General features: G+C 62.4%; 1 protein-coding gene across 4 annotated transcripts; it reads right to left on the bottom strand.

Annotated features, from left to right (window-relative positions):
- Positions 1 to 272: 272 nt before the first annotated feature.
- On the bottom strand, positions 273 to 9,562 carry LOC121026672 (somatostatin receptor type 3-like). 4 transcript variants are annotated; one of them, XM_040469464.1, is made up of 4 exons: positions 8,903 to 9,562; positions 8,534 to 8,698; positions 6,897 to 6,976; positions 273 to 3,715 (listed from the first exon to the last, which is right to left on the bottom strand). In XM_040469464.1, exon 4 carries the CDS (start codon positions 3,668 to 3,670, stop codon positions 2,411 to 2,413), a length of 1,260 nt encoding a protein of 419 aa, XP_040325398.1. In that variant the 5' UTR covers positions 3,671 to 3,715; positions 6,897 to 6,976; positions 8,534 to 8,698; positions 8,903 to 9,562; the 3' UTR covers positions 273 to 2,410. The 4 variants fall into 4 exon arrangements, with proteins under 4 accessions (XP_040325398.1, XP_040325397.1, XP_040325400.1 ...); XM_040469463.1 differs by lacking the exon at positions 6,897 to 6,976 and having other exon boundaries at positions 8,903 to 9,560; XM_040469466.1 differs by lacking the exons at positions 6,897 to 6,976; positions 8,534 to 8,698 and having other exon boundaries at positions 8,903 to 9,560.
- Positions 9,563 to 11,831: the final 2,269 nt, after the last annotated feature.

The following is an 11,831-nucleotide window of genomic DNA, read 5'->3' on the forward strand; positions in this document are numbered from 1 at the left end:
CACATTTATTCAGGGTCCCTTCATGGCACAAATGCAAAAGAGGCTAGAGTCCCGGTGTGAAAATTGCCCCCCTGCAGCTTGGGAAATGGGATCTCCCTATTCGTTCATTTATTCCAAGTATTCATATGTACGCGACCCCGGGAACACAGCCCATGCCCAGAGAGACATGGCTGGTGTGGCACACACACACGCACACACACACACACACACCCATCCATGCACACCAGTCTAGACGCACAGCACCTGGCAGAGGAATTGGCCCAGGTCACGGCTCTTGTCGGGGGTCACTGTCTTTATTGACAAGAACTAGGGGGAGGAGTCGCACAGGATTTCCCTAAAGGGCCTTCCAGCTGCCCTTGGAGAACAGGCGCACCTGTCCCAGGGCTCAGGAAGGCGGGGCCGGCCAGGGAATGCCGAGATGCCGGGGCCCTTCTTCCCTCAGACCCCCATATCCTCATCAGGGGGATCCCAGACTGGGGGCCGGGCCTCCAGCGCCAACACGCGTACGAAGTCTGTTTCGGTGACCTCCTGAGGGGGCCGCGTTCCCCAAGCCCTGCCTGTCTTTGGCCTCTGACTCTCCGGAGCCTTCCTCCTGTCATGGGCCCCGCAGTATTCTTACCTCCGAGAGCCAGAGCCAGAGAGGCTGCTGGAGGAAGGAGCAGGTGTCGGCCAAGCCTGGCATGGCATGGGGGTCGTTTCCACTTTATAACGTGACGCACCCACCCCCACCCGTCGTCGCGGTGTGCTTGGCGGCTTGCCCAGCATGACTCATTTTCTTCCCCAGATCTGAGCAGGTAGGCAAGCCGGGACAACCTCCGTTTTAGGCCGGAGACACTGAGGCCCAGAGAGGTCAAGGCGAGGCAGGATCCTGAGGTGGGTTGGAGACCTAGGTCTCCCCAAATTGTGGTTTCACGTACTTTCCCTGAGGAGCTCCCTGCCCTCCGCGGGGGGTGGGGGAGGGAGGATTGAGGGATTTAGCCTGAGTACCACCCTCCCCAGGGCCAGCCTCACTGTGGCTCTAAACGGTTATCTCTGGAGAGAGAGTCCTTGCATGGCGGCCCCTCCCTGTGGTCCCTGTCCAGGCCCCGCTGGCTTGTCTTCCCTGGGCCTCCTCAAACTGTAGCCCCAGAGAATGAGGGGCTTCCATCAAGACACGGCCCCTTCTAACCGGCACAGACAGGCCCTCCGGGCAGCCAGCGCCGTGCCTTCCAGACCATTTGCTTTCCTATCCTTGCTGCATCGTTTTCTGGAGATTGATCAGGCCGGGCATCCACAGCCTGCCTTCGGGGACGCTGCACCTGAGCCCGGCCCAGAGGGGCCAAGGATCGCTCCAAGATCACGGAGCAGATCTGTCCTCCACCCACCTCCTCCTCCCTCCCTCCCTTCTCTCTCCTCCTCTCCCTCCTTCTCTCCACCACGCTGTTGAGACGCTGTGCTGCCCTGCCAGTCTGCCTGGCCCGGATCCTGCCTTGGTCTCCGCGAGGGGAGGAACGCCAGGGGGTAGCTGCTAAGGGGAGGCTCCTGGAGCCCGCAGACGCCCAGAGACACCCCCACTCCCGCCACGGGACGCAGAGTGAGCCGCTTTGGGGATTGGTCAGCTGCCCTCAACGGGAGCTGAGCCAGGCTTCAGGTGGCCTAAATGTATGCAGTGTGGGGTCCCTCTTTATGAAAAAGAATACAAAATTACAAGTACAAAATAAGATACAGGGCCTTGGAAGGGCCCAAGGGGTAAGGGGCCCCGAAGCTGAACTGCCTGACTGTCCTGCAAAATCCCGGACAATTCTGTCCAGGAGCAGGGGAGCCCCAGCGCTGGCCGCCCGGGGCCGAGAGGGCCTGGAGGTTCCTGGGTTGTTCAGCAAGGGAGGCCTGAGGCCCAGAGAGAAGAGCCCGCCCAGGCCTTGCAGCGAGTGGGGGAGAGCTGATGTGGGGCCTAAGCAGTGTGTACCCCTCCCTGCGCTGGGTAAGACTTTCTTCTATTTGGGGTCCCAGGCCCTCTCCTGGGAGCCTCACTCTGAGCCCCGGGCAATCCGGACCTCGGTCCGTCCCTCCGAGGGCCAAGATCCGGGCCCATCTGCCAGGATGCTCTGTCTTTGAGGGGGAAGGCCGGTGCGCAGCTCTCTGGGCCCCACGCAGGCAGGTCTGCCGGCGGCAATGCCCCTCCGGACTTCTCGTCCAGCAGAGCCGGGCCAGGCTCAGTCCTCCCATGCCTGAGTCACAGAAGAGAACACGAGGTGCAGGGAAGGAAAGTGACCTACGCGAGGGTCACACCGTGAGTCTCAGCAGCCACAGGATGGGAGCCCAGGCCTCCACACATCCCGTCACGGGGCCCCGGGCACCGTGGGTGGCCCGCCCGAGGCGTCCCCACAGCTTCTGCCCCGTGCTTGGACCACGCTGGCCTCCCCGCAGGCCCCTACAGACAGCTGGCGTGCAGTGCGCCCGGCTTGCCCCCGGCTGCGGGCTCTCGGGGCAGGAGCTGCCTCTGCTTGCTGGCCGTGCCGCTGGGCGGCCGCTCCTGCCCGCCGGTGCCAGGCCGTGCGATGAGGCTGACCCGGCCGTTCATCTCCTTCCCCTGCCCCCGCCCCCCTGCCGCCTCCTCGCCGTCCTCCTCCCCCTCGTCCTCCCCGGTCTTCTCCGGAGGCCCGGCAGAAGGCTCCTGACTGCGCACGCGGCGGGAAGGCCGCAGCAGGACCCTGCGGAAGCCCTGCTTGAAGCGGTAGGAGAGGAAGCCGTAGAGGATGGGGTTGGCACAGCTGTTGGCATAGGGCAGCGCCACCACCAGGAAATAGAGGCCGAAGAAGGCGGGCTCCTCGGGCAGCGGGCGCACCACATTGACGATGTTGAGCACGTAGAAGGGCATCCAGCAGAGGACGAAGAGCGCCACGACGGCCACCACCATGCGCGTGACCCTGCGCTCCGAGTGCCGCCGCCGCTGGCACGAGGGCGCCCGCACCCGCCGCCCGGCCGAGCGCACCTTGACCACGATGAGCAGGTAGCAGAGGCAGATGACCAGCAGCGGCCCGAAGAAGCCAAGCGCGGCTGTGTAGATGATGAAGCCCGCGCGCCAGGCGGCCGCCGGCTCGGGCCACTGCATGTGGCAGGTGCTCATGCCGTGGGGCACACCCGAGAAGACCACCACGGGCAGCACCACCACGGCCGAGGCCACCCAGACGGCCACGCTCACCGTGCGGGCCACGGGCGCCGTGCGCCAGCGGGCGGAGCAGGCGGGACGGACCACGGCGAGGTAGCGATCCACGCTCATGACCGTGAGGCAAAAGATGCTGGTGAACTGGTTGATGGCGTCCACGGCCATGACCAGGCGGCACATGAGGGAGCCGAAGGGCCAGTAGGACAGGGCGTTCTGGGCCGCCAGGAAGGGCAGCCCCAGCATGAAGAGCTCGTCGGCCAGCGCCAGGTTGAGGATGTAGACGTTGGTGACCGACGGGCTGGCCGTGTGCCGCAGGACCACGTAGATGACCAGCGAGTTGCCCAGCAGGCCCACCACGCACACCACCAGGTAGACCAGAGGGATCAGGACACCGCTGACGGCCAGCCCCGCCACGCTCGGGGCCGCGGACACGTTCCCCAGGGCGACATCCAGGGGCCAGGCTGAGGAGGCGTTCCCAGGCTCCCAGGCGGTGGGGGCCGATGAAGGAAAACCAGGGGTGTCCATGGCCGAGGAGGCGGGGGTGGCGGTGGTCAGCGGGCAGCTATTGGCCTGGAGGGGGAAGGACACAGCCGGGTCACGATGGGTGATGGCGGTCCCTCCACCGCCCCTCCCCCCGTCACTCCGAACTTGGAGACGCCGAGAGCGCCCACCCAGCCAGAGCCGGACAGGCCCCAGCCATTTTACTCTGCACGGGCCACCAAGGCATCCCCGCTTGTCAGACGAGGACACTGAGTCTCAGAGAGGTGACGTCTGTCACATGGCCAGGGTGTGGCCGGGGACGCGGGCTTGCCTGGCTCCAAAGAGCGGGGGCCTGCGCTGGCCTGTGCCTCGCAGGGTCCCCTTCCCCTTGGCACCCGTGCCCCTGTGGGTCCTCCACAGGTGTCTAACGGAGGAGTGAACGGATCAGTCCACTGGCCCATGACAACACAGGCCCTTCCTTCTAGACCAGAGTTTATCGGCCGTCTTTGACGCCAGCCTATTTTACATTGTGACTCAGCGAGGTCCTACTGTTTCAGAAAGCAACACTTGCCCTTTCTGCACAGGATGCCTCGGCTGGCAGAAGCCCAAGCCCAAGGGCATCACCCCCTGCGATAGACCGAACGTGTCCCCGTCTCCCAAATTCACGTGTTGAAACCCTCCCCCCCCCCCAGGAACGGTCTTAGGAGGCGTGGCCTTTGGGGCGTGATTAGGTCTTCGGGCTGGAGCCCTCATGAATGGGGTCTGGGCCATAAAAGACCCCAGAGGGCCCCTCACTCCTTCTGCCCTGTGAGGACACGGCAAGGAGAGGACTAACCACGAACCAGGAAGCAGGTGTCGCCAGACACGGAATCAGCCAGCACTTTGATCTTGCTTTTCCAGCCTCCAGAACTGGGAGAAGTAAATGTGGTTCGTCCGAGACAGCCACCCACAGGTCTCAGCCCTCACATTGGAAAAACAGTGCTGGGGGTGGGTGGAGGGGGGGCCTGGGTGTCTCTGTCGGTTGAGCGTCCGACATTCGGCTCCGGTCATGATCTCGCGGTTCGTGAGTTCGAGCCCCGCGTCGGGCTCTGTGCCAGCAGCTCGGAGCCCGGAGCCTGCTTCGGATTCTGTGCCCCGCCCCCTCCCTCTCTCTCTCCAAAAAAAAAAAAAATAAAAAAAAATGAAAAAAAAAAAAAAAAAAAAGGTGCTGCGTATCCCGGGTCTTTAACCTTGAACCTGGGTCTCTCTATGAACTTCAGAGGATCCGTGAACCCCCCAAAACTCTGGCGAAAGTTCATGCGTCTACGTCTTGTCTTGGGCAGAGCCCAGAGATTGTATCAGATTCCTCAGATTTTGAATGGAGTTAGGAACCACAGGCACAGTGATGTCCCCTGTCCCGGAACCGGAGTGCTCGGGGCCCCCCCCCCCCAAGCCTAGCCTGTCCCGCTGCGCTCCCACAGAGGCCCTGCCTGGGATGGCCAGCTGTGAACCTGGACAGGGGGGTGGGCGTGTGGGGCCCCTTCTCCCCCCATGGTGAGAAATTCACACCGGAAAGGAGGTACAAAAACAGCCACACTTCTCTGCACCAGTGGGGCAGGTTTCCCAGGGAAGAGAAGGTTCCAGACGGGTCCTGAATCATGAATGAGAGTCTGCCCAGCGACACGGTGGGCACCATGCAGCATGCCCGTTCACTAAGGTTAGTACCTTTCTTATCGTGCCTCCCGTGTGTTGCAAGGAGCTAGACGCTTCCCGGCTTCCCCGCTAGACTGACTCTCCCTAAGTGTGGAGACCCTCTCACTCCGCTTTGAAGCGTCTCCTCGTCCCTCATACAGCACAGGCTCTGCATCGGTGTTGGAGGCATCGGGTGAATCAGAGGAACCCGGAGTGGACAATTCTTAATGCAAAGGGGGTGGGAATTGCCGACAGCGGAAATTCAAGACCCGCTAGGAAAGGCCGCCCACCTCGGAACTTGGTAGCCTACCTCTGGCTCTCAGGAGGCCCAGGTGGAGGCCAAGGCTCCCCACCCCTTCTTCCTAATGACCTCCCCCCACCATCCCTTGGCTCCTGCCTGTCCCTACAGAAAACCCTGAGAGAGAAGGAAAGCCTCTGATATCCCCCTTCTGACCCAACACTGTGCCCGGATCCTTCCAGTGCCACCTGCATTGCCCTATCTGGACACTATTTTTAAGATGCAAAGCTTCTGGGGGCGCCTGGGTGGCTCAGTCGGTTGAGCGTCCGACTTCGGCTCCGGCCATGATCCAGCGGTTCGTGAATTCGAACCCTGCGTCGGGCTCTGTGCGGACGGCTCGGAGCCTGGAGCCTGCTTCTGGCTCTGTGTCTCCCTCTCTCTCCGCCCTTCCCCCACTCGCACTCTGTCTCTCTCTCTCTCTCTCTCTCTCTCTCTCTCTCTCTCAAAAATAAATAAACATTAAAAAAAAAAAGATGCAAAACTTCTGGAAAAAGGAAGCACCCTAACTAGGAACAAACGTCTCGGTTTCTAAAGTCTCTCTGAGCACCAGGCCGGGCACTGCCTAGAATAGCAAAGAACCCCTTGACCTTGGTTGCTCCTGATGATGCCCCAGGCTGGTTGGGCTCAGAGCACCCCCCCCCCCCCCCCGCTCCTCCAACCCCAGGGGGTGCCCCATCATCACCCCGGGACCCCATCAGCTCTCCTGATTCTGGGACGGCGGCATTAAGGGAGGAGCTATCTGGACACGGGGCTCATAGGATCCTAACAGCTCTTCCAGCTCCTTGTCACTGACCCCAGCTGCCAGGTTCCAGGCGAAGCTAGTGAAATGCAGCATCCTAGGGGTCTGATGGGGGAAGGACGAGTGTTGTCCCCACCATTGGACACATTAGCCCCGGTCACACAGCTAAGAAGGGGCAGACCTGAGGGGCGCCTGGGTGGCGCAGTCGGTTAAGCGTCCGACTTCAGCCAGGTCACGATCTCGCGGTCCGGGAGTTCGAGCCCCGCGTCGGGCTCTGGGCTGATGGCTCAGAGCCTGGAGCATGTTTCCGATTCTGTGTCTCCCTCTCTCTCTGCCCCTCCCCCGTTCATGCTCTGTCTCTCTCTGTCCCAAAAATAAATAAACGTTGAAAAAAAAATTTAAAAAAAAAAGAAGGGGCAGACCTGGGAGGACCCTTAAGATCGTCCTCCTCGCCCCCCCCCCCGCCCCCAACACACACACGCACGCGTGTCCATTTCACAGGCTGGCAGACTGAGGCTGGGCCTTGGGGAGGCACCCAGCCTGCATCCCACTCTCCCACCAACCTATTTAGAGCTTCCCTCGCTGTTCTTCGGGCTCTTGAACTCTTAGGATCGTGGGCTCAAACCCCTGGAATCGTAAGACCCTAAAACCAGAAGTTTAGATTCTTAGGCCTGAGTTGTAGAGTCACAGATTTTTAGATTCCGCGTCCTTGAGTCTGAATGTCAGAATTCCTGAATGCCAGAATCGGCCCTTGTTCAACCTGGAAACGTCGAATCTGAGACCTTGGAGTTCTGGGTTCCTCAGCCCCGGAGCCCTGCGTCACCCACCCATCCACCTTGCCGCCCTGTGCGCATTCTCTTTACAGCATCCCCATGGGGCAGCCAATCACAGCCCGGGGCTGCAGGAGGCAGGAAAGCGCCAGGCTCTGAGACAGCCTGGGAGCTGGGCAAACCTAATTTCCAGGCTGCAGGGACAGATGCCCCCAGGGAAGCCTGGAGGTGAGCCCTGAGGACACCCCCCTCCCACCTCCTTCTCAGGCGCGCGCGCGCGCACACACACACACACACACACACGCACACACGGGCGCGCGTGGCCGGCCGTCCAGGCCCTGTCTTTGTACCCGGGGGTGCAATAGCCCCTCCCAGAGCCCCTGCCCTCCCTGGAAGACTCCCTGCCTCCACCCTCCATCTGGGCCCATCTTCCCTGTCAAAGTTTAAGAGGCTGGGTGCCAGGAGCCGGAAAATTACAGCTTTCTGCCCCTACAATTTAGGTGCCTCCTTTTCTTTAAGGAGCTGGGATCCTGTGCATGATCTGGTTCATCCTCAGGGAGGAGGGACTTTTCCTCCCTGTCTGGTTTATCTTTGGCACAAGCTCGCCTGAAAGCCGGGGGCGGACTCCTCACAGGACTGCTCTGGGAGGGCGGGGACAGAGGCCCAGAGAGGGCGAGGGGCTGCTCCGAGCCACACAGCAATTCAGGAGAGCCCCTCAGAGATGCCAGATACGCCCATCACCTTCCATTCGCCTGCCCCCATCCGCTTACCCGCAGGCTCTGGGTCGCAGGGACCTTGAGTTATTTGTTTCTTCAGCCCCAGCCCCTGACACAGCACCGAGCCCTGGGAAACGTGAACAGACCGAGCAGGTGAGCACCCAGAGCTCCGAGCAAAGTGGGGGCATTGCTCCTGGGCACAGACCCACATCGTGAAATCCTCACCAAGCCCAGGAGGGAGGATTTTTAAAGGGGAGCACGTTGAGGCTCAGGGAAGGTCAGTAATTTGCACAAGTTCGCCTAGCTGGTGAGCGGAAGACGGGAATTAAAACCCGGTTTGGTCTACTCCTGAATCACCAGTGCCTTCTGGCCCTGCTGGCTTCCCTGAAGGCCCCGGGCTGAGAGGAACCAAGAGCCAGGACGGCCTTGAATGCCGCAGGCTGATGCCCTTGGCCGACTGCCTTCTGCCCGCCCTCTGCAACACTGGGCCTTCCCCCAAAAGACCCGGACTGTGCTGATCACTGCCGACTCACTGACTCATCCCATTCCAGGCCCGGGGCCCGACCCCCAGGAACACGCCCCGCAGGCCCGGGGTTGGGGGCTTGGTCTCTGCCACAGAATGATGGCACCAGGCTACTGTGTGAACTTGGGCAGGTCACTGCCTAGCTCCGGGCCTCAGTTTCCTCCCGTTCAAATGAAGACAGGTAGACGTACCTCCCGGGCTTGTTGTAAAGATTAAATGGGAGCGTGCCGTGAGCACAGCGCCCGGCGTGGAGGGGGAGCTCAGAGAAGCTGGCACGTGAGCCAAGGAGGCCAACCGACATGATGCATCTGCTTTCTTCCAGCTCTGACACTCTGCTGTTGTGCGATCCCAGTATTCTAGAACCATGGCACGAGAGTCCGAGATTAACCTGCCCCCACCCTCTGCAGCCCACCAGGAGGGCACAGGAAGGCCTCCTTCCTCCCTGGGCCTTCCCACCGTCTCCCAGCCCCCAGCCCCCAGCCTCTCAAGTTCACCCTGGGCAGAGGGTGGGCCCCGGCACCCCACCCTCTGGGGCCCCACCCATGCCCCAGCCTCCTTACCTGCCCATGGGGTGAGGGCTCCCCTGCTTGCCGCCAGGCTGGTTATCATCCTGCTGCCCCCCTCCCTGCCCAGTCCCCAAGCTCCCAGAGCACCCTTAGCTGGGGTCCCCACGCGGTGCCCACTTCTACAGGGCTTACGGCCCGATCCCCCCTCCTAGGCCCGCGGCGGCCACAGCTGCCCACAGAGCCTCTCCCATCTGGTCTGCGGCCCTGACTTCCCACGGGTGCCTTGTGCGTCACCCCCCCATCTCCAGGACACGTCCTGGAGGAGGGGGCGGGTAGGGGCACAGAGGGGGTTCTGCGGGCAGGAGCGCAGGGTGGGGGTGGACGGAGAAGCAAAGGGGAGCAGGGACTATGGGAAGCCAATAGGAATAGAGGGGAAAGGGGGGTCGGTCGGAGGTGGAGAGAGAGGGAGAGGGAGAAGACAGTGAGTGGGTGGAAAGCCAGAATGAGGGAGAGTGATGTGAAATGCGTGGCAGGGAGGAGAGAAGGGGCGAGAGGAGATGCGGAGAGAGGCAGGGATGGAGAGCAAGGAAGGAGGAAGGAGAAGGAGGGGGTGGCAGGCAGAGTGACAGAGAAGGATTGTGCCACAGATGGTGACACGGAGAGCCGGGGAAGGAGGGGGCAGGAGTGGGGGGTGCGGGAGGGGCCGGAGAGCAGGTGCAGGAGAGGGGAGGGGCGGCAGGTTAGGAGAGGAGGCTGGGGCGGCGGTGGGGGGGGGGGGGGGCACAGACCCTGTTACCGGGGAGATCTGGCCACCCACGCTGGCCTTGGCTCCCGCAGAGGGGAGGAGAGAGGAGCGTGGTGCCCAGGGGAGCTGGACGTCCCCCAGGCCACTGTGGCACATGTCCCCCCGGGGACGACAGCTGGTTCCCGATCCCAGGCAGGTGAGGGGTTGGGCAGTGCTGCGAGGGCTGGCAGCGCGAGGGAGCACTGCGGTGGGAGTCCACAGTCCTGGCCACCGGCTGGACACCAGCCAGAGGAAAGCCAGGTGGGGGCAGCCGTCCTGAGACCGACCGAGTCCGGAGGGCCCAGGGCAGGCTGACCGGGTTAAAGAATACATATTTCCGGCGTTGGGGGGGGGGGGGGGGGGTTCAAGGGCAAAATCAAAGCTATTATACAGGAGAAAACAAATGCCCACGCCGGCTTCTGGAGCCCCCGGCCCCCTGATGCTGTTCTTGCACTTGCCGTGGGTCCTGGGCAAGCCCCTCCTTCCAGCCTCAGCCTCTCGTCTGTCTGGCCAAGTTCCCGAGGAGTAGATGGGCTCTAGGAAGCTCCCGGAGGTGAGGAAGGGGTCTCCCTGCCCTGCTCGGGGCCCTCGCCTGGCTTCTCATCACCCCCAGCATTAAGCCCACCCTCCGGAGCCCTCCAGACTTTACACCGCCCTAGTCTTTCCTCCCCCTGCCTCCCCCCTCCGGCTCTTCCTCTGCCGATTTCCTGCCTGCCTGTGCTCCAGACACACCCAGTCTCATCCATTCATTCATTCATTCATTCACTCATTCATTGGCTCTGACCAGCGAGCTCAGAAGGCCTCTGTGAGACAGTGAGAGGGATACAGCACCATCTAGGGAAGAAGCCTCCAGTGGGGAGCAGGGCCCTGCCGGGGTGCTCAGGTGGAGACAAGCTTGTGCGTTCGGGTAACCAGGAGGAGAGCGGGGTGGCTGGAGAGGAGGCAGGCAGGGGGAGGCCTCCGAGGCCAGACCACGCAGGGCCTCGGCTCAGTCTGGGTGGCTTGGGGGCTTCACAGGTGGGAGCAGAGGAGTCTCTTGACCTAATTTATGTTCTTCAAAGGCTCACCAGTCAGGCACCGGTGACGGCGCTGGTTTTCCTCAGGGCCTTTGCACAGGCTGTGCCCGCACCCCACCCGTACGTGTGAGACGAAGTCCTCCCGGAACCTTCCCTGGCCTGGATCGGCGAGGCCTCTCCTCTAGGCTTCCCGGAGACCCCAGCCTCACCGTGTCCCCAGGCCTGGAAGCGCCTAGCACGCAGCAAGTGTTTGCCACATGTTTACCGAAGACAAGAAGATAGATGGAGGGCGAGCGGGCGGTGGGGGTGGGGGTGGAGGATGGGAGACTATAATCTGCCGGAGGGCGAGTGGTGGTGACGGGTCCCAGGCGCCAGGCTGCGGGCAGGGGTGGCCTCAGTGGGACACCGAGGGGCCTTCCCCGAGCAGCAGTGACCCAGGGATCCCGGACCAGCCTCTCCCTCTGCAGGGAGGACAGGGCAGAGAGAGGAAGTGCAACTCCACACCCGCGAGCTCTGGGAAGCTAGGGATGCTGTGTCGGAGCCGTGAGGTGGCCCCACCTTGCCTGGCACGGAGGTCCTGGGACATGAGAGCCTCTAGCCTCAGGCCCCCATCTGGTCCCTCGGTGCTGTCATGCCCGCCTGGAATCCTGGCGGGGCTGCCCCGAGCGCCTGCCGAAAGAGGACAATGCTGTGTGTCCCCCGTCAGACCCTGACCTCCTCAGAACCAGGGCCGTGTCTCCACTCTCAGACTAGAGGGCTCCCTGAGACCAGGGGCTGTGCCTCTACCATCAGACCGGTGGTTTTCCAGAGAGGCTGGGGCCCAGGCTCCTCCCATTCCTGGCAGCCAGGAGCGTGTTGTCCCCGCCCTCCTCTCCCCCACAATGCCAACGCCAGAGCTGACCACAGTGTAGGGTGGAGGCCTCGGCTACTGACGCTGAGGTCCGTCCTTCAAACAAGATGAAGTGAGCCAAAATACCTCCCCCGCCTGGCCCCTGGGGCTGTCACGAGAGTGTGGACACCTATAAAGTGGCTCATCAGCCCTGCTGTTTGCTGCTGGGGTTGAATCTCAGCTTCTGTACTCACCGGCTGTGTGACCTCGGATACGTGACTTCGCCTCTCTGAGCCTCAGCCCCTCATCTTCAACACCTGCGGCGCTGGGTTGCCGCGACGATAGAATGCGTCA

This window comes from Herpailurus yagouaroundi, unplaced genomic scaffold, assembly GCF_014898765.1.
Source record: "Herpailurus yagouaroundi ecotype Mexico unplaced genomic scaffold, PumYag 151455, whole genome shotgun sequence".
Lineage (NCBI taxonomy): Eukaryota > Metazoa > Chordata > Mammalia > Carnivora > Felidae > Herpailurus > Herpailurus yagouaroundi.

What these genes read in the sequence shown, in the direction of transcription:
- LOC121026672 (XM_040469464.1), bottom strand. Translation starts at nt 3,670, where the DNA reads ATGGACACCCCTGGTTTTCCTTCATCGGCCCCCACCGCCTGGGAGCCT.